General features: G+C 42.3%; 1 protein-coding gene across 1 annotated transcript; it reads right to left on the reverse strand.

The window, feature by feature from the left end:
- Positions 1-1079: 1079 nt before the first annotated feature.
- pir (pirin) lies at positions 1080-21757 on the reverse strand. Its single transcript, XM_063212178.1, has 9 exons — positions 21468-21757; positions 21240-21332; positions 15915-15995; positions 12470-12676; positions 10244-10328; positions 7069-7113; positions 4278-4360; positions 3371-3437; positions 1080-2806 (listed from the first exon to the last, which is right to left on the reverse strand). The coding sequence occupies exons 1-9, from the start codon at positions 21621-21623 to the stop codon at positions 2694-2696; spliced, it is 930 nt and encodes a 309-aa protein (XP_063068248.1). The 5' UTR covers positions 21624-21757; the 3' UTR covers positions 1080-2693.
- Between the last annotated feature and the right edge of the window lie 58 nt (positions 21758-21815).

A 21815-nucleotide genomic window follows, 5' to 3' on the forward strand; every position in this document is an offset into this window, starting at 1 on the left:
AGAGAGAGAGAGAAAGAGAGAGAGTAAGAGAGAGAGAGAGAGAGAGAGAGAAAGAGAGAGAGCAAGAGAGAGACGGAGAGAGAGAGAGAGACGGAGAGAGAGCGAGAGAGAGAGAGAGAGAGAAAGAGAGAGAGAGAGAGAGAAAGAGAGAGAGAGAGAGAGAGATGGCTTGGCTTTGGCAAACCCCCAGCTCCGGCTGTCTGGGGCTGGAAGTTTGGGAGTAAGTTTCTGGGAGCAGGGTTAGCCTCTGCTGTTCGCTGCACTACGCTACACTGATGTGGAGCGTCACACAGCAAATGAGCCCGAGACACCAGTCACGGTGTGGAGTGGATGAGGTGTGTACACACACACACACACACACACACACACACACACACACAAACACACACAGATAAGCATATGTACCCACACACACACGCGTGCACACACACACACACACACACACGCACACGCACACACACCAGGTTTTGACACAAGCTTTTTTGCTTCCCAGCCACTGTGGCTAGTAGTTTTCCAGAGTGACGAGACACTTTCTACGAGCCACACACTCTTGTTATCATTTTTTATTCCGTTTTTTTTTTATTACCATGATGCTGTAGACCTTTGGCAAAAAAGTGAGCTCTAATGTAGCTTCCCTGTACACAAAAAGAAATCAGACAAATAGAAACTCAGTGAGACACTGAGACACTTGAACAGTTGATGTCCTTATGTCCTCGACTGTAAGTCGCTTTGGTTATAAAGCGTCTGCCAAATGCAATGTAATGTAATGTAATGATGTACAAGGGCCAAAAGAGGCTAATCTGTTTTGGCATACCTAAGAATAAAGAATAAGCTACCTGACACAAGCCCTGACACATACACACACACACACACACACACACACACACACACACACACACACACACACACACACACACACACACACACACACACACACACAAACATGCGTATGCTCTCTCTCTCTCTCTCTCTCTCTCCCTCTCTCTCTCTCTCTCCCTTTCCAAGTGCTAATAGCCTGATAGCGCACTAATGACTTGATGGTCTTGGATAACAGCTGATGGAGACGAGTCATTGCTGGGTAGTGTTTAGTCACGCTTTAATGGAGCATCTTGCAAACATGTGTTGGGAAACGCTGTACAAACAACTTCTGATAAATATTTTAATGCCAGAGAGATGACTTGGCCTTACTGTATACACACTACACGCACAGCACAGCTCACCAACTGAGGTATTACACGGTCACTATATACAAACCCCAACTCCGGTGAAGTTGGGGACGTTTGGTAAACTGAGAATAAAATCAAAATGCTATCATTTTCAAGACATTCAATACATTCCTTAGATGGAGAATATTGAAAAGACAACATATCAAGTGTTAAAACCGAGGAAAAATATTGTTTTAGGGGACATATGTACTCATTTCTAATTTGATAACTGCAACACGTCTCAAATAAGTTGGGACGGGGATCAGTGAAATGTTATAAGCATCCAAATAAGATAAAACAAAAAGGATGAACATTTCAAAATGAATTGTACTGATGTACAATTTGAGTGTCCAGGTATAAGACAATTACAGAGAGGCTGAGTCACTCAGAATTAAAGATGCAGAGGGAACAATTACCATAGTTATTACATAAAGTTTTGAATTCCCTTGATTTATTGTGATTGAGTGTATATAAGACATATTTTTGTCATTAAAATCATTGTATAGGTTCATAACATCATGAAATATATATTGGCTGTAGTCTCACTCTAGCACTCAGAGAATTAAGAAGAGTTAAAACTTGACCATATTAAGGACGCCTCATGTGTGCAAATGATAGAGGGGTTTAACATTCCCCTATCCACCTGAGCTCATTTGAAATAGACCCAGAAAACATGGGAAACTGTAATTTGCTTACAGAAGTCAGCAGAAGTTGCAGAAGTCAATTCTTTTTGAAAATAATAGAGTCTTGCACATCCTGTACTACAGTGAAAATTGACCATGCAACTTGTGTTGGTGCTAACTTCAAAAGTCAGCCTCCATGATGGCATGGGGGTGCAGTAGTACATTGGTTAAGCTGTTCTAACTCACCTGTAGAATTGAATACAGTACTGAATGAAATAAATGGGTTTTAAACAGCATGAAAAGCTACTCGTGCTTTATATTTTGAAGGGAGATCTTCGATAACTGCCACATAGTACGAAGAAATTGCATTCTCTACTATGTTATAACAGTTTAACTCCAACATAAGGCAGCAGGACATAAAATGGCTGGCTTTTGGTCAAGACCTGCCACAGTGTAAGCACTACAGAAAGGAAAACATTGCAAAACATGACAAGAAGGAATACACCTACCATTTTGAAATCATGTCCAAGATAGGAATCAACACTGTTTTTATGTAAAATCATCTCATCGGTTAATGTTATTAACTATTAAGTGTTGTCCTTTGTTTTGTTTTTAGTCTCCCTCGACATTTGCTGCCTTTTATGGTCCCCGTCCCAACTCTTTAGAGACGCGTTGGATTTACATATTCATGAATATCCCCCAAAACAATATTTTTGGTCAGTTTTGATGGCTGATATATTTTCTTTGTACCCTTCTCCAACTAATGTCAGACCCAGACTTTTTGAAAATGGCAGTATTTTGTTATTATTCACAATTAACCTTGCGTCCCAACTTCTATGGAGTTGGGGTTTGTACAAGGTGAAGTTTACTGAGCTATTTTCGATCGCCAAGATTTTGCCCTTTCAAAGCCGTTGGTTTTTGTTCTGTAGTCGCTGATGGCCTGTGTGATTTCTTTTTCTGTGTTCATGACAAATGGACCTACAAAGGAAACATCAATGGATCAGTAATTGAAAATGACAAACCTCCATCACTGTCAAACCTTCCATCAAAAACAGTTGAATGATGAAGATAGCTAGATGGAGAATATGTGGTTGTGTAAATGGATAATAGCTAGATACAGTAGCTAAATCATTATCACATTGTGTTACATCCCAAATTATCATGCATTTTATATAATATTACACTATCTTCCATTATTATAGTGTATTATATTGCATTGTACTATGTCATGGCCAGGGACGGATCATGACTCCATGGGCCCCTGGGCCAGACAACAAGAAAGGCCCCCCTCCAGATGTTATGTTATATATATTGTTGGGCATTCAGGTGTTTTTACCCTGAAAATATGTGAAAATAGAGTTGTTAAAAGTGTGATTTTACACAACACGAGAATGAAAATTTAGAGGAGTGGGCTTCAGGGCCCTCTGGACTCTTGGGCCCCTGGGCCTGGGCCCGGTAGGCCCTTGCAGTAATCCATCCTTGGTCATGGCATGCATTGTACTATGTCATAGGTATGGGAGTGTATCACATGAGTGGCTTTACCGTGCTGAACCATAGGCTCATTGATAGGTTCACCTGCAATCAGTACAAAATGGGACTCCTCTGTTGCCTGGGAGACAGGAAAGACACCACATAGTGTATAAACCACACAAACACATGGCTGGAAATTTTGGACTAGTCCACATACATACATACATAGGACATAAGTTGAAACTACGTTTTGTTCACACAGTTGAATTAAAATGTCCAAAAAAAAGTCCATTACGGGGCTAACACATTACAGAAAGCCATCAGCTAGTGGTTTTCTATCATTTGTTTTCTGCAACTACGTTGTAAACTAACAGCATTTTTACACCTAGTCCCCTTTAACCCCGTAACACGCGGCTTTATACATTTGTTGTTACCAGTATGGTAATGACCAAGTTGTGGTGCATTATTAAAGGGCCTGTATTGTGTCATAGTATTGTAGTGCTATGGTAGTTATATTTCAATGACTATTACAGCGTGCCACTGGAGGTACGACGCGCATCAAGGGGCTACGTGAACAGAAGTCAGTCCTCTTTAAGTGGACCAAAAAGTGAACCGACAGCAAAAGGACTCAGTTCTGTTTTTGTTCATATTGTGAGTGTATTAGAAAAAGAACCGGCCAATATTTCTGGTCCTGTTAGGCTTTTATGGTGCTTCAGTCCTGTTTTTGATCATACCAGCCCTCCTTAAGCGATTACACCTAATCACAAGCACAACTTGTCAGGACTCATAAGCGAACCACACTGAGACGTTAATAAAGGTCTCAGTACGGTTCACTTCCAAGGGGTCTGGGTACACTTTGGAGTCTTCACATATGCACCGAAAATGCTGAGTCACAGGTCTGAATTCACTTAAATGGCTGAAAGGGACCAGGTGTGGAAACACTGTGAGTTGTATCTTCAGATATGTTGTGTTGCTGTACCTTATTCTCTACTCTAATGCAGTCTCCATCTTCAAATACCACAGTGTGATGTGGTTCAATATGCTTCTGTTCTTCAGCTGGACCTAAAAACAAACCAGGAATGAAGCTCAAGAATAAAAACCAGGGATAAGGCTATGAAGTGGTGACTGGTGAGGTACACTTAAGCTGTCATTGCCATTTCCTTTCTCTTCCGTAATTGGCATTCCCTGTCTCTCACTCTGTGTCTTTGCTAGTCTTGCACGCACGCACACACACACACACGCACGCACGCACGCACGCACGCACGCACGCACGCACACGAAAAACATGCGCACACACACACACACACACACACACACACGCACACAAAAAACATGCACACACACACACACACACACACACACACACACACACACACACACACACACACACACACACACACACTACACTACACTACACTAAAGATGCGCCATGCACGTCATTCAGATCACTGTTTACGCAGCCTGCTGATGATTTGCGAACCACAGTCCAACCTCAAATGCAGTCACAACAAATAAGCATGAGAAAGAAATGATCACCCTCTGTCTGGCGAGCAACGACCAGAGTTTCTGCACCGAGTCAGTCTTACACAAACGCTTCAGAGCTCTGGGCTTTTGTTGTGGCCGACATGCTGTTTATTGGACACAGCTGCTGGCACATTTACACAAGAGACGCACTACATGTTAATGCAGCGCTTTCTGCCTTTGACGCTAGATTTAATGGCCGAGGGAAATATAAATGCATGACGTTCGTTATGTTTTCTTGTTAAATCAAGCCATTCTGTGTCTTTTGTCTGGGACATGTAAACGTGTTTCGTTCCTGTACCTGACATGTTATGTCATATGTTATGATGTGATAATCACCTCTGCTTCCTCCATAACATCAGCTCATTACAAAGCATGTCAGTCATCAACACCCGTGTGATCCTCTGAGAAAGCTATACGTTGTCAAAACATGTCAGATAGAGCAAAAAACCTTCACCTGACTGATAAAAAAGAAAGTAATGTAATGGCTTGCTTTTCTCTTTTATTTATTTATTTGGAAGCATATGCACATCATGGAATTATGAATGCTATATTGTGCAGATAAGTTCAGCTGTGCAATACAGGCTACTACGTATTCATGGCAGTAAAGATTGTCATTCAACCTGGTCACGTTAACGCCTTAGCCCAGAGCCTCTGTTATAACCTAATTGTAACCAAAATGGTAAAGACCAAGTCTTAATCTGTTATTTAAGACTCTCTGCATTGTGGTCCACTGGGCACTGGACTGCTACATGGGCAACCCGGGTTTGATACCCGGCCGGGTCATATCCCGATCCTTCCCCGTCTCTCTCTCCGATCTCGTTTCCTGTCATCTCCCACTGTCCTGTCTGAAAAATAATACAAATACTATATATAATACTACTAAATACTATAAGACTCTCTGCATTGTCATAGCAATCTTGTTATGATGTACTGTAGTCCAGTTGAGATCCGTTAACGGGCCCGTCTGCAGTAAGAGGCTACTCAAAAGAGTTTGCCGCTAAGTAACTGGAATGGATATATAGACCTACACGCCTCCAAACATTACACATTTCAGTACATCAAAGACTTGGTGAGAAACACACACCTACGTGCACTGTGTTTCTGCTAACCACATTGTTGGTGCTAAGCCTCTCTATTGAACTCTTATCCCATTGAAGTCACACGCCCATTGAACTCATATTACTCAAACTGAAAGGTGGTGGGTGATGATGGGCCCGAGTGATGGAGCTGAGTGTAATAAATATCATCATGCAGGCCATAAAAATGCGAACAGGGGGAAAGGCCCAGGATTTCTGGACAGACCGACAATGCCGGTTCTCACGCAATGGTGCTGGAGGAGGAGAGGAGAGAGCATAGGACAGGACAAGCAATGGGCTGATGACATACAGTATATCAGCACAAGTGGCCTCAAACATCCAGTGAATTTGGGGCAAACCAAAATGCCTGGACTGGCGAGACGCTTTCAGTTTAGGGTGGAAAGAAACACGAAACACACCCACTCTCCAGAGCAGAAGACAAAACAAGGCACATCACGCAACCAGCTGCGTTGAATCCACCATACTCTTACATGAGCTTACAGATGCTACACTACAGCCAAAATAGATGGTCAGATATAGTATAAGGAACTTTGTGTTTCTGACTTCTTCCCACTCTTGTATTGCATTGTCAAGCCAACAAGGTAAATCTATAGCCACTATTTGATCACATAGACATCCAGCTTTGATTTGTTTTCACTGCTTTCACTGACACTGATTAGTTGGAGAGGGGCTAAAGAAGCATAGGTGTCCAATTTTCCACCTTCCCAAATCAGGAAAATTAGACCTGTGTTTATTTATGTCGTGCTAAACAGCTGAGGTTTATTCATTGGAGCAATGTAGCCAGGCTACATCCTTACAAGGCTAAGGCTAGTGCAGTGAGTCCATTTCAACCTGGAAGTCATCAAAATGGTGTCCATAAATTAAACATCAAGGGTTGGGCCATTTTTTTTCCCAAGCTGGGGAGTAGCCATTGGCTCAAGATCACAAAGACGGGCCTCAGCTCTGATGTCAGCTGTCCGACTGCCACAGAAAAATAGACCGGAAAAAAATAATCAAATAAATGCACCTGCTAATTCCTTGAGGAGGTGCTAAGTAATGTATCCCATGCTTGGCTGAGAAGGGGAAAGGGGGGAAATGAGACATGGATGTGCTGGGAAAGAAAAGAGACCCACACACAGGCAAACGGCCTCTCCAAACTAAAACACTTACCAACACAAACAGATCCAGAAAGGGTGTAGATGAATGCAGTCCAGCCTGAAAGAAAGAAAGAAAGAAAGAAAGAAAGAAAGAAAGAAAGAAAGAAAGAAAGAAAGAAAGAAAGAAAGAAAGAGAGAAATACGGAAAGAAAGGTAGACAGAGATAGCCAATCGTGTGAGTGATGAAGAAAGAGAGAATGACAGAGAAAGAAAGAAAGAAAGAAAGAAAGAAAGACAGAAAGAAAGACAGAAAGAAAGACAGAAAGACAGACAGAAAGAAACGGTTATATAATGCAATTATTGAATGAAATGCTGGATACGACAACACTATAGTGCCTCATCTTTGAGATCATCCCTGACCTTCTGTGTGACCAATGCACATTCGCGCCGGTTCAGCACAAATGAACAAAATCAATTCACGTAGTTGTAATGAAATTCCTTTCGCAAACTGGTGGCCTTCCGCTGCCAGGGACAGTGACCTTTTTAAGGTCTGCTGTGCTGTAACTGTACAAATGATCTGTGCAAGCATTCAGACCTTTATTTACGGAAGGATTTTTGATTTCAACATGTGACATTAATCCAACATTCTGACCCCTTGTGACAGAGCCAGGGCCGGTTCAAGTCAATTTGGTGCCCTAGGCAAGCACCCCTATTTGCTTTTGGTGGAATTAGAAATTGGCATGTGTAAACGTAGTGCCATACATCTGATCGAGCACAGCTGATCTAATGCATCCTTATGTACTGTGTGAGTGCACATTAATATTAATTGTCAATATAAAGGTGAATGCTTTATTTTACTTAATTTTCTAATTCTGTGGGACTTGGCGCCCCCAAGACATTTGGCGCCCTAGGCGACCGCCTGGTCTGCCTATGCCTAGCGCCGGCCCTGGACAGAGCTGCCATTGATCCATGCTAGGAGCATGCGTTTGCATGTGTGAACAGTCACACACGTTTACAATGTTATAAATCAGTAGTTATAAGCTTTTTTTAGACATTTGTCTAATTTTGAATCATTTATCATTATTTATTTATCATCAGAATTAAACCTTATTTTCACTGGAACGGAAAATTTCCATTTCCATTTTCCCTGGAATAAAACAGTCATAAAACCTCAGTCTTCCAGCCACTATGATGAGTCATTTTCTGGCACTGCACAGGATGCGACCAGTTAAAACCTCCGTCTTCCTTCACAGATGTTTCGCACAGTCACACTGACGAGTTATGTCCTCTGGCACCGCACAGGATTTGGTCAGGTGGCAAACAATGAATGCAATGCAGCTATGAGGTTAAGTAAAACGTTAAATAAACTAGCAGCACGATGGGTCGAGAATCTTTCTTTGTACGTCTTCAGAGAGAAGAGGGGTTCACATTTATGTTCACATAAGCGGTCACGCCCTGGTGAGTTTAAAATAAAGGGTTTTTCATTGTAAAAAATACCTTGTTACCACCAAGTGGTGATATTTTCCCTCAATTTTTGTACTTGGCTCCCCCTTCAAACAGTACAGGCCAAACGTGTGGACTCACCTTCTCATTTAATTAATTCTCTTTATTTTTGTGGCTATTTACAGAATATTGTACATTTTCAGGGAGGGCATCAAAACTGTGCATTAACACATGTATAATTATGTGCTTAACAAAAAAATGAAAATATATATAAAATAAAAACATCTATTTTCAAGTAAAAATACCCAGTCAGTCAAGTCAATCTTAATTTATACAAGCAATACAAGAAAGATTTTCTTGATCTGATAATGGTCACTTGGTCAAACATAGCTGGTTTTCTAGGTGGAACAGTGGTACAAAAAGTAAATTGGAAAGTGAAAATCCCTGCCACAGATTCCCTACAACACAGGTTTGACCTTTCCAAGTAACTGGCTGTGACTCAATATCAGATAAAGAAAATAACTGTAAAATGCTTGTATTGGCAAGTGTTTAAAACTAGGTTTTAGGTCTCAAAATTCTACAGAGTTCTACAATTCTAGTGAGTTATTGGAGGACTTAGTAGCGTTTTGGAGAGCGTGCACATCCAGATTAAACAGGTGCCGGACTTAAACACGATTAAACATGAAAAGAAGGAAGTGAAGGAAGAAAGTGCGGACCTTCCTTCTTTTCTTATTGGAGGACTTAAACATTCAATTAAGATTGACATGACTGACTGGGCTTTTTTACTTGAAAATAGACAAAAAATAATCTTATTGAAGTGTGTGCGGCCATCAGTTGTGCTGTGTTGACGTTGCTGACATTGCTGACATTGCTTTTGGACAGCTGGAATGATATTTTTTGGTAAGCACATAATTCTACATGTGTTCATGCACAGTTTTGATGCCCTCCATGAAATTACACAATGAAAATCCACAGAAATAAAGAGAATGCATAAATGAGAAGGTTTTGGCCTGTACTGTATGTGTGTTTGCCCTCAACATTGCAGCGCTGATCAGTGGTAACACCTGTGGCCTGGGGGCGGTGCAGTATTTAAGTGGTGGCCGACGACTGCTCTGTCTCATCTCTCTCGCTTCCGCCCTGCCACTTCCCACTTTGCTGTATGCCCGGCCGTAGATCGACGCCCGATTTTTGATTTGCCTTTTTGGCCTGCTTTGTTTTCGATTTTGCCTTTTGGCTTGTATTTCGCATATTGGCTTTTTGATTTTTGGATGCCTTAACGGCCTTGACCTATTTGTGTTTTGGTACAGGAGCACAGCTCCTCGTTTCTACCTTTGTATTTTTTGCTATCCCCTAGACATGTTTCTTGTAGCATTACATTTAAACGAGCACCCTTTTTTCAGTGTTTTGACCCTTTTATGTTGCTATTTGTAACATATTGGGGGCTCGTCCTGGATATTTTTTTCCCTCGCCTCTCGCATCTTTGTATATGAGTTTTGATAATGGCTGCACTGTGTGTCCTTCTTCCCCCTGCATGTTTTCGTTCTACTTCTTGTCTCTATGCAAAAGTCGCCTGAAGTAGGCCCAACGGCCACCAAGTTTTGGAGAATGGATTTTGTCTTTTAACTTCAAGAGCACCGTCATAATTTAGAGTACACAACAAAGGAGAGCGCTCAGCATCTCTCTGTCTAGCAATTAACATTCATATTGAGGAATGTAACAAATATGCCTTGGCTAAAACACGAATGACAATAAAGGTTTGTGAAGCGGAAATGTTCATGAAGAGCATGGTGTGTCATTTGTCTCACCTGTTGGTATTGGCTGCACATGCTTTGCCCCTTGCTTTAGCTTGAAATCCAGATAAATGGTGGGAGTGCGTGTGTAGACTTTTGACTAGGAATCAAAAGAGGCAAAATAGAGAAGGTAATGAGACGGCAACAGAGACAGAGACATATGAGACGAGATTAAAAAAGTGCCAGAACAAGACGAGACATTCTTACTCTTGTGTTTTTCAGTGAACCACCACAATACTCCCCCCACCTTCATCCATCGCCATCCTCCCACAGAGCAAATTCTCCTTCACGCCAGATAAGCTGTGAGACATGCCAACTGTTTTCGTCATCGGACAGCAAAGCCCTTGCTTGCCAAACCAAGCTGCAACAGCTTTAACCAGAGCCGGCACAATGTGCACCATTTTGGAACCTTCAGCAAAGGATGATGGGAAGGGATTTGGCTGACCTACATCACACCCTATGGTCTTCATTAGGCCACCTCAACTCAGGATGCCCTAAAGTAACCCAAATACAACAACAACTGCAACCTCATTGGTTGATGGAGGATTGAAGACAAAGAAGAAAAAAAAAACGAAAATAAAGTCACCAACTGGCTAAATTACAAGAAGAAAGGAGCTATAGTCTCGGCGGAAATCTGCTCCTCATTTCCTGAGTTTATCCGGCCAGGCCTAGACATATGTGAGTGAGGATGCAGTCGGTAGTAATTTATGTGGTTGATCAAAATGTCAAAGCGAAAAAAAGAAAAGAAAAGAAAGGCAAAAAGAAAAGAAAAGAAAACAAGACTCCAAAAGGCTTGGGGTTCACGGGGTTATTACATCAAGTCTGTCTGGGAGTAGAGGGGCCCGCCGAACAATTAGACTCAGTCAACACAAACATTCTCCCAGATGACTGGAAGCCACAAAGCACCTTTCTGGGTCAGTTCCTCAAAAGAGCAGGGTGAGGAGGATGAGGAGGGTGAGGAGGATGAAGACAGTGAGGAGGGTGGGGAGGAGGTTACAGAGGCAGTCCAACCTTTCTGGGTGAGTTCCTCAAAAGCGAAGGGTGAAGAGGAAGAGGAGAGTGAGAAAGATGAGATGAAGAGAGTGAGGAGGGGTCCTTCAGGGAAACACTATAGGCAGTGCACTGCAATGCTAAAAGAAAACAGCAGTGGGCGCAGGTGCACCTGGCATTGCAATGTAGACCTTTGTAGACTTTTTTGGTTACGGTTTAATTTATCTCCCATGAAACATGAATTAGGGAAAATGGTGTTAAATAACATTTAACACTATGTTGTCTGTCACGGATATCTGTGTAAGTGCATAATAGAGCATAATATTACATGATGTTCCATACAAATACAATAAAAAGTAACCCTAAAATAAACAGCTATCCATTTTCCGTTAAGACGAAGCATTATACATTTGCTGTTATCAGAATGGCAATGACCAAGTCGTGGTGCATTACTAAAGGCCCTGTGTTATGTCATAGAAGTGTAGTACTGTACTGTCATAGTGAACTTTCCAGTGACTATTACGGTGTTCCACTGATGGAACGGTATCCATTATGGGGTTACTGTTCTGGAGAATATGGATGAAATGTTAATTATCCTCATTACTGGACAGTCCTGTGACATGAATTTTATAAATTATACTACTTCATACAACTTGAACAAACACTAACATGCTATTTGGATCAACAATGAGGTCACACTTGCAATACTGTAGAATCCACTGTAGCCTAAATTAGCCTAAATGTGCACCATTCCAGCAGTGGAACACTGTCATAGTCATCTACCACAGTACAAATATACATTATAACTTGGTCCCTGTCATTCCAGTAACAGCAAATTCATAACAGGGACCATGCCTCTTAGTGCAGATGGGCCCACCAGTACTTCGTTCACTCTTTGCTGATAAGACTCAAACACATCATATCGAGACTGCTATGGCACATCAAGACCCTTAACCCCTTGGCGCAGCACCTATACTATGTTATAACCTTACTGTCACCAAAATTGTAATGTCTATGTCTTAATCTGTTACTTAAGGTTCTCAGTACTGTCATAGAAATGTTGTTATGATGTAGTAGAGTATTTTCAGCAAATAGTGAATAGGCCCGCCGGCGACCCCATCTGCAGTAAGAGGCTATGTAACAGAGTAAAACATGGTTATTACATTCTCGGCCGCAATACAGTTATTACGTAGGCTCTGCGCGAGGGATAGTTCAATCCAACAAGTGTACATACGGTAACTGACCACTCACCTTCACGTCCAGGGCTTCCCCTGAGATGACGGCCACTGTGACGCCCTCCATGGTGGGCCTGGGGATCTCTCGTGCCTTCAGCTCCTGGTACTGGGGCTCCACCATCTTGTGGGCCGCCCTCAGGTTCACCCACAGCTGGAGGCCGTGGACGGGCCCCTCTGACATGGGCATCTCCGCATGCACCACACCTCGGCCGGCCGTCATCCACTGCGTGATGCACACGGACAAGAAAAATAAGAACAAAACCATTATTATTTTTGAAAATGTTAAATATATTTTTCAAGGGTTTTTTGCCTTTATTTTTGAAAGGACAGTGGAAAAGAGACAGGAAAGGAGTGGGGAAATAGAGACAGGGAAAGATCGGCAAATGACCCAGGCCGAAATTGAACCTGGAATTGAACCGTAATTGAACCTGGCACAGCAATCCCGTGCCCCACCGGTAGGCCACGGCAGGGCCACAAAATCATTATACTGTTCATTGTATGGCTGTGCCAAAAGGCCATAATTGCAGGTTCAATTCCCGACCATGGCAGGTATGCGCACAGTGTAAAGAAATCCCGCACAAAGTTTCTTGGTGGAATGGACAGTGTGCGTGATTTCTTTGCACTTGACTGACAACCCCGCTGGGATAACGCCCTACGCGCCTGCCCAACCACAGAGGTGTGCAAAAGCGCCTTTGTTGAACAGGTATGCGCACAGACCAGAAAATGATCACATGAACATATATTTTTAGTACAAGGATGTGTCAAACACAGTGCGTCTCACACCACCGGTGTTGAAAGAGCCATAACGCTGCTGACTGCCTGGAAAGCACAGGTCAGGGGCGTTGAACGCGGCAAACAGTTCAACCTGCAGCGTTACATATTTTTAGATGAAGTTCAACTTTTGACGCCCTCGGCTTTTGACGGCCTCGCCCCTAGAAACGCGTTTGCTGCTTTTCACATTTCTGCCGCCTTCTCTCCCATACAAAGTCAATTACTTCCGCATCTTTCCACACGTTCAGCACCGGCGGTGTGTTCCCACTGTAAGTTCAATTGATGACATGGACACCTCGGCCAGCTAGCGCCCATGCACTGCAGGATGTTAGAACAGTTAGAAAATTGACCTTGCTGCTCAAAAAGGTCATAATTTGGGTTAAATTCATGACAAAAAAAGATGAGCGTTGCATGGACCACACCTCACCCAGTAGTCATCCACTGCAGGAACATAGAACAGGCTAATGGACACACAAGACCATATGTGTTGTGGTTTGGGGTAGTTGTAGGATAGCAGTTGGAGCCAAAGTTACGCTTTATTGTTCATTTCTTCACGTGCAGTAGACATACAAAGGAATTGATGCTTCACTTAACTGACCCATATGTACAGGAAACACGAACTAAAAGATCATTGCATATTCCAAGAGCTCCTCTCCATAATGTCTCATCGCTGCCCTGAACATGGCACCATCCGCACACACTGCTATCCAGGTGCAGACATACTGCTAGTAACTTTAAAGGCTTTATAGCATTTGCCATAAAATAGACTGCAAGTAAAACAGCATAGACATGTGGTATTATACAAGTGTGGCCATATTATTGTACACATAACCATAAGGACAAAATAACAATCCTAATTTAAACACTACTGTATGTGGGACAGTGAGTTGGAAATGAACCACTAGCAATTTTACAGCAGACACTAAATAACGCTTAGAGTTTAGCCTGTCTCAGCCCCCACTTATATGTGCTTAATGGAAATTTCCACTCTGGTTCCTTAAAGGCTGAGGGGGCATCACTGGGGGACTGCGTGCGTACACTGGGGGGCAGTCGCTAGGGTAACCAAGGAAGACACCGGGGCAGTGTCAGCAGCTTTTTACACCCTGCCTGTTCCACAGGGCTGTTCAAGTCAAGGCCAGAGCTCTCTGTTTTTTTTTGCACAGTGTGTTCTTCTCAACTGTATACCCTACTAAGAGAAAGCACAGTAACTTCAGTAGTGCAGTAGGCCTAATATTGAAACTGATGAGTAGCCTATACTGTAATATTGCCCTAGCCTAGCCAGTCCAATATGAGATAACTAATCATAATAGTGCTGATGCATGTTAGCGTCTTACATAATAGTAATAAAAACAAGATGTAATCTCAGAAATAAAATTTAAAAATTCCTTTCTCGCAATATTAGCATGCCGTTACAGCCGTTTGGTATTGTAGGGCAGGATTACCTACATAGGGTTAGTGTGGTGGTAGTGGCGCAGAGGACTAGAGACAGACATTTGCACCCATTAAAGCATACCCTCGCTGACCAGAGACAAGGGAAGCCAGCTTTACGACTGGGAAAACACAGGAAATCGCCCGCAGCTATGATCTCTCATTAGCTGGAGCTGCTCTTGTGTGTGTGTGTGTGTGTGTGTGTGTGTGTGTGTGTGTGTGTGTGTGTGTGTGTGTGTGTGTGTGTGTGTGTGTGTGTGTGTGTGTGTGTGTGTGTGTGTGTGATGAAAGCTGGTTGTTGTGAGTATTTCTGCATTCAGTAGGGTCAAAAATGATTATCAGTGCTACAGGAGGTTATACTGTAGATTCAGTAAGGGGGCATTCAGACTGTAAGCCAGCAGTATGCCACTTAAAGGACCAGTTCAGTCCTTTAACCATGCAGTTGTAATGCTCACACTACCCTGGACTTGTCAGTACCTGAGATTTTTTTCTTCTTCTTCTTCTTCAGCCTTTTCCGAGATCTTGGTCATTGTAATGGGGGCAGCGCTTTGTTTACATTTCAAAAAAACTATTTCATTTATTCCCAAAAACATCCGAAAGGTTATACAACATCAGCAGACAACTAACAAACAGCGGTACCTTTTGGGAAAATATTTGTAGAATAACTCATATCTCGGAAAGGGCTTAGCCAAAAAATGTGGCATCACCGGGTACTGACAAGTCAAGGGTAGCGTGAGCAATACAAAGGCATATTGAAATTAACTGAACTGGTCCTTTAAGCTTGGTTCTTACATGAGCCTCCCCCATATGGGACTTCACTGCCAGAGTAGCAGTACTATGGCTGCCTAGAGGATGTCCATTCATCATGTAATAAATCAAGGCAACAAGTAATATGTAATAAATAACCATCGTCATGATTAACGTACATTTTTTTTTACAACTGCTTACGCACATTTTTCCACACTCGCTGTGTTTTTCCCCAAAAAAAACACAAATTCAATTAGATTACTGCTCACACAAAATGCACAACATATTCTCACTACAACAAAATGAAACACAGTTTTCAAGACTCGCAGAGAAAGAATGGTGTTGATTTGCAAAGTATGTCAAGGATGAGAGTTATATTAGGCTTTGCTAACTTGAGAGGTAGATGAGAAATATGAGTGTTTAGACATACTGTCATATACTACATACAATTTCTTTGTGCGTAAACAATTGCAAACAAAACTTTAAAAGTTGCATAGTGTGCCTTTAATACATACTTGCAGGTCCCCTGGCTCCAAGGTTCCTCTGTGGCCACAGAAATCCTCATGTACTAAAGCACCTTTCAACAGATAGGTGACCTACAAGAAAGAAACAAGCAAGTCAACAGGTGAATAAACCAATGAGTCAATCAATAAATTAATCAACAAAGAAAGGAAAATGAATTGATGGAGTACTGTATGCCATAATTATGAATAAAGGTAAATTGAATCATTGCGTATACAGTAACCATGGTTTAGCTGAAGAAAACGTAGTGACAGACCCAGACCCAATAGTTTCTTAGACTCAAATACATTTATTTCATTTATAATTAAAAGGATAAAAAACATACATTATCTAAGCAGAAACTTGGTTACATATTCATTTCCACAAACGCCTCCCAGGGGCATACCCCCCACTCCACCCCACCCCTCACACGCCCACTTCCACTGGTCTGTACATAAATCAGCTATACATTAATGCTATCTGGGTGAAAGGGTAAAACGTATTTTAAAGCCGGTGCAGCACCGTTTTCAGAACAAACAGGATATGATTTCATAGCTGGAGAAAGCATGCACGGAACACAAAGTACTTTAGCAGCATATGTGACTTACAAATGTATAATGGAACTAGCATGCACGCCTCACGCAACATCCCACATCCTCTTATTCAAACTCCCTGTAGCCTACACAGCTATACTGCTGCAGACGCAATCAAGCAACAGTATCAGACAGTGCATGAGCCCACCATCAAACAAACGGCTAGAAGTCAATGATGGTTAACTTAATACACAAATAATTTCTTCAGTTGTAGTAAATGCACACCATGTGAGGTGCGTACAGAGCTCCAATAGGCTTATGAAAGCGTTGTCACTAACTCAGAACTTCATACAATATTTTATTTGTCCAATGTGTGGTCGAATAATACATTGCAGGATGTTGGTTGCATAAAATCTTGCATGGAGTTCTTAGCGTGCAATGACAACTGTTTTCATAAAGTGAGAGACAAATGTGACAAATTGCAACAGTGAGAGGTTATTGGGATGACGTTTGCTTCAAGGTGTACCCCCCTTCCTTTGCATTAAAGTTGCCAGATGAGTCACTAGACACACACATCAAACAATAATTCTACTGCAAAATGAGGACAGTGTGCAAGAGTGCAATATGCTCTGTGAAGTAGGGCACCTGTTGCTTGTGGCCTGATAATGAGCACTGCTCCATCAGTGGAACACTGTAATACTCGTAGAAAAGACTTTACTATCGCGATATCACACACAGCCTTTATGTAATGCAGTACAACTTGCTCATTGCCATTCTAGTAACGGCAAATGTTTAAGAGTTTATGCCATATTTATAACAGACTAACACACACACTGTTGTAGTTTATGCCACATACTGTATAGTATGTGTTAACTTTTAACCATTCATTTTTGCCGTTTTTGCTGATTGTGAACTCAAAGGCTTTAGTTAATACAGTGCAACTTGTACAATGTCATTCTAGTAACAGCAAATGTTTAACGGGGCCCATGTCCTCATTAGGGGTGTAAATCAGAGACTTCATGGCGATTCGATTCGATATCGATTTCTTAGGCCAACGATTCTATTATTTTCAATACCTAGGAATGTTCCAATTCAATTCATTTTTTTTAAAACTTACAGACTTGGCTTATCTGTGAAATGTTAAATATATTTGCAAAAGCTGAAATATCCGCATGTATTTGAGGAACATTGTTATTACAGCCAGTATTAGTATTACTGCATGAGCAAAATAAAATGGCTCAAATAATGAGTGCAACAGTAACAGAAATCGATGAATCGATTAATAACGAAAAATCGATTCTCTTGTGGATGAATCGATCAATTGAATGACCAGCTGTAGGATCGATGCATCGATACGACTGGATTACTATTAACACCCCTATTCCTCATGCAAGCGCCCAGCCAAGTTGCGGCCGTGCGGCAGGGCTGTGAAGACGGAGCCGAGAAGGGGTCACATGCTCTCTCCCACGCAGAGGAGACACTTGACAGGAAGAGGAGAGAGGGAGGTCAAAGGTCAGCATCTGTCTCTGGCTGGGGCCAGTCGCTCTCCAGCTGCGGCGGCCCTGTGATCTTCTGCCGCAGCTGTGGTCTCCAGGGGCCATGTGACTCGCAAGCAAAACACACCTGCGACACGGCAACCCTTGGCATTCTGGGAAGTCTGGCGTGAGGCTACAGTAGGCTACACAGAGACTCTCTCTCTCTCTCTCTCTCTCTCTCTCTCACTTTCTCTCTTCTCTCTCCCTCTCCTCTCTCTCTTTTGCTTTCTCTCTCTCTTCTCTCTCTCTAACTCACACTCTGTCCATAAAGATTTGAAAACGGTCTACAGTTAGGAAACAGACACTCATATTAAAGATTTATTTGGCATAGATATGTGGGGTGTTAATAATGGAATGGGAGCTATTTCTTCCTGTGATTCTTCCACAGAATCATAAAAACCATTGAATTGAATTGTTTTAGGGACATTATTTTGGAAAATTAAATTAGAAAGATCAGAAGGTCACGTGACTGCAAGCAAACACACCTGTGACACTGCACTCTTGGTAGTCTTGCAGACCATCTCTCTCTCTCTCTCTCTCTCTCTCTCTCTCTCTCTCTCTCTCTCTCTCTCTCTCTCTCTCTCTCTCTCTCTCTCTCTCTCTCTCTCTCTCTCTCTCTCTGTCCTTGTTACATTAAGATAAAGTTTTACTTCACTAAGTATGTAATAACATTTAATAGCAGTCAGGGTAAGGCATACCAGTGTAAGTACCAAATATGTGTTGTTACAGTACATATACAGTTAAAAAGAAGCCTTAAATTGACCAGACTAGAATAGAATCCTGTTTTAAGTAAAATAATAAGATAACATCCATTGGTACATCTCACACTGACATGTGAGCCATATTTTATGTGATTATTCTTTATATTGTAAATGTATGTTCATGTTTTCATAAGGTGTGGGCTTTTTGAAAAGTCCCCTACAACAAAATATTAAGACAAACAGTATTTTATTTGTAAAAAATCAAGAGAGAAAGACAGATCTCAGAGTCACATTATAAAAGGCTCAGCGTTTTAAATACATTTCATTTTGGAAAATGACAGGAAGCTTTGAGGGCCGGGTAACTACAAGTAAACAAACGTCTGACCAGGGAAGCCGACAGGCGGGGACAAAGGGGTCACGTCTCCGGGGCCCAGGGAGAGAGGGGGCCCAGAAATGGATCCTTATTACATTGTATGGGTTTGGGGCCCTTTCAGATGTCTATGTCCCGGGCCCAGCCAAAGCTGTCAGCTGCCCTGCGTGTGACACAGCATTCTTGACATTCTGAGGTGTGCTGACACTCACACTCTCCTACTATGATTAATCTTGGTTTATGAGAAGTAATGAGCCTCATATAGTACTGTTTGGAAATATTATAGGTGACCTCTTTGTGTTCATGAGGAGTTTTTATACTGGCAGGCGAACAATTGTTTACTGCAACCTAATTGTTGCAGTTGGGAGATATCCATTGTGGCAAAGTATTATGGAGTACCGCTACTAAACACACACACACACACACACACACACACACACACACTCATACACACATACTCACACACACACTGTACTGTTGTCCAGTCTTGCACTTTAAATGTCTGTATGAGCACTGTCTTAAGTCCATGTATAAGTACTGTCTATGTCTATACTGTCTATGTCCTTACCTAGATTAGTCTATGTCTGTATGTCTGTAGAAATGTAATTTCAAATTCTTTGTGTGACCAGTGCATGTAAAGAATTTGACAATAAAACCTACTTGACTTGACTTGACTACTACTATAACAATGCAAAGTATTTTTTGACACATTTTACTTCATCAGTATTAGGCTACAGGTATGCAGTGTACTAAAGCAGTGTTTTTTAATGTGGGGAGCCGCGAGGGGATGCTAGGGGAGCTGCGGTAGGTTGGCAGGTAAAGTATAGCGAAACAAAATAAAAAATGTACTCCACAATAATCCAAAATAAGCTTTAACAAATTCCCATTAATTATTGCATCTCTGATCATTACTACTATTATCGGTATCACTATTATTTTATATATCCCAGTGGGGCACTGATGAACAGACCCAGACAGGGCCGCGCCAAGAGTTTATGGGCCCCTAAGCAAAATGTCTTCCCGGGCCCCTGAATACCACCACCAACTCAGCATCAGATGCTTCATAAGCTTCCTTTACTTGCACGAGTGAGGGGTAGGAGCTGAGGACATAGGTAGGTTGTCTGTAGATCGTGTACCCATCATGCACTGCACTTCTTGGTGCAACATTTCTCAAACGAAAAGCAATTTAACATGAGGGTATCATTTATCATGGTACATGAAATACTATGACGTTGTACTCACCGTCATGTGGCCCCCAATATACTGTATAATGGTTCCTGTTTCCATTGTGGCGGTAAGAGGTACATGAGAAAGAAATATATGACTAGGCGAAATGGTGGAGAGTTTATTTCTTCCTGAAACTTTGCTAACCTCAGGGGCCCCTGGTGGCATGGGGGCCCTAAGCCATTGCATAGCTCGCCCATGCCTCGGACTGGCCCTGGACCCAGACTATGGTTGTGAAGGGGATGCACAGAAAAATACTATTGTACAACCCCTGTGAGGTGGGTCTTGGCTGGAATCTACCAGTAGCCTATATGGAGGGCCTTGTCATGGTTACATTTTAGGAACCGCTGTAGCCTACAGTAGCAGAGAATGTTGTCATTTTTGATATGATATCTGCACTGGACTATGCAGCCAGTGCCAGATATTCCTTCTGCCTGTGGTCCATGTAACAGGTTATAACACTAATTAGCTCATCAACCTGGCTCAAGAGTAGTAGTTAATAGGATCAGCGGGTCCATTAAATTGGCTGGAGCAATGTGGAGATATGATTACAACACGAATGTCTCTCATCACCCATCATATTTACATCGCTGTCGTTTAGTTCTAAAACATTTGCCCAATTGTGCCATCAAGTGGTGAATAGCAGGAATACTTGTAGCTTCCATGAATAATGAACGGCCATCCGGGTAGGCTACGGGCTGAAAACAAACCCAATGTCTCATCAACTTATGGTAAATCGGCTAGTCTAAATACACGTTTTCGCCATGTTGCGCGTGAACAACGCTAGTATACAGGCCCGTAGGCATACCTTTCGTTTATTAAACCCCAACATGAATTGACTTGCATGGTTTCCCCCACAAATGGGCGTAACGCGCATGGAAAACGTCACGCCGTTCATGAGTATACTCGTGGTTCTGATAAATATATGACAGTAAATTAGAGAAGTACTTGTGTTTGTTGTATAATAATTTCTTACTGTTTCGAATCCTCTGTGCGGATGGTCAGGAAATCCCGCAGGCTTGCTGACACGAAATTCATCCAACATTAGAAACGGGTCTAAATTCGTCAGCTGAAAAGACAAGAGACATTCTTTACAAGACTGTGTAAAAAACAAACAGGCTCACTGCATTGTAACCTAGAACTACTTCACACGATTATGATGGCGCAGTCCAGAACTGGGCTATTGGCTATTGGAACAACTCACCTCTCTTCTTCCGATGCTTCTCCGAACTCGTGCACCTACTCCCTCGGCTTGTTCCACGCTGAGAACTGTTTTGGCGACTACTCTTGCCTTCATATTGTTTGCGTTAATTGTAGGCCTATGGCGAACTCTATTCAGCACGCGGAACCCAGTGCGCATCAGTAGGTTGGTGTTCTGAGACCGGTATCCCACACTGAACAATGAAGCTGCAGCCTACTACTATCACCTGGGTGGCAACCACCCGTAGAGTTGCCTAGCTGTGTCATGGTGACTCGGTGCGTTTCTGACTGACAGCTTTGTTTACATGGACTAAACGCGCCAAGCATTAAGACCAGGAAGTCTGTCTGTCTT

This window comes from Engraulis encrasicolus, chromosome 12 (genome assembly GCF_034702125.1).
Source record: "Engraulis encrasicolus isolate BLACKSEA-1 chromosome 12, IST_EnEncr_1.0, whole genome shotgun sequence".
In the NCBI taxonomy this organism is placed as follows: domain Eukaryota; kingdom Metazoa; phylum Chordata; class Actinopteri; order Clupeiformes; family Engraulidae; genus Engraulis; species Engraulis encrasicolus.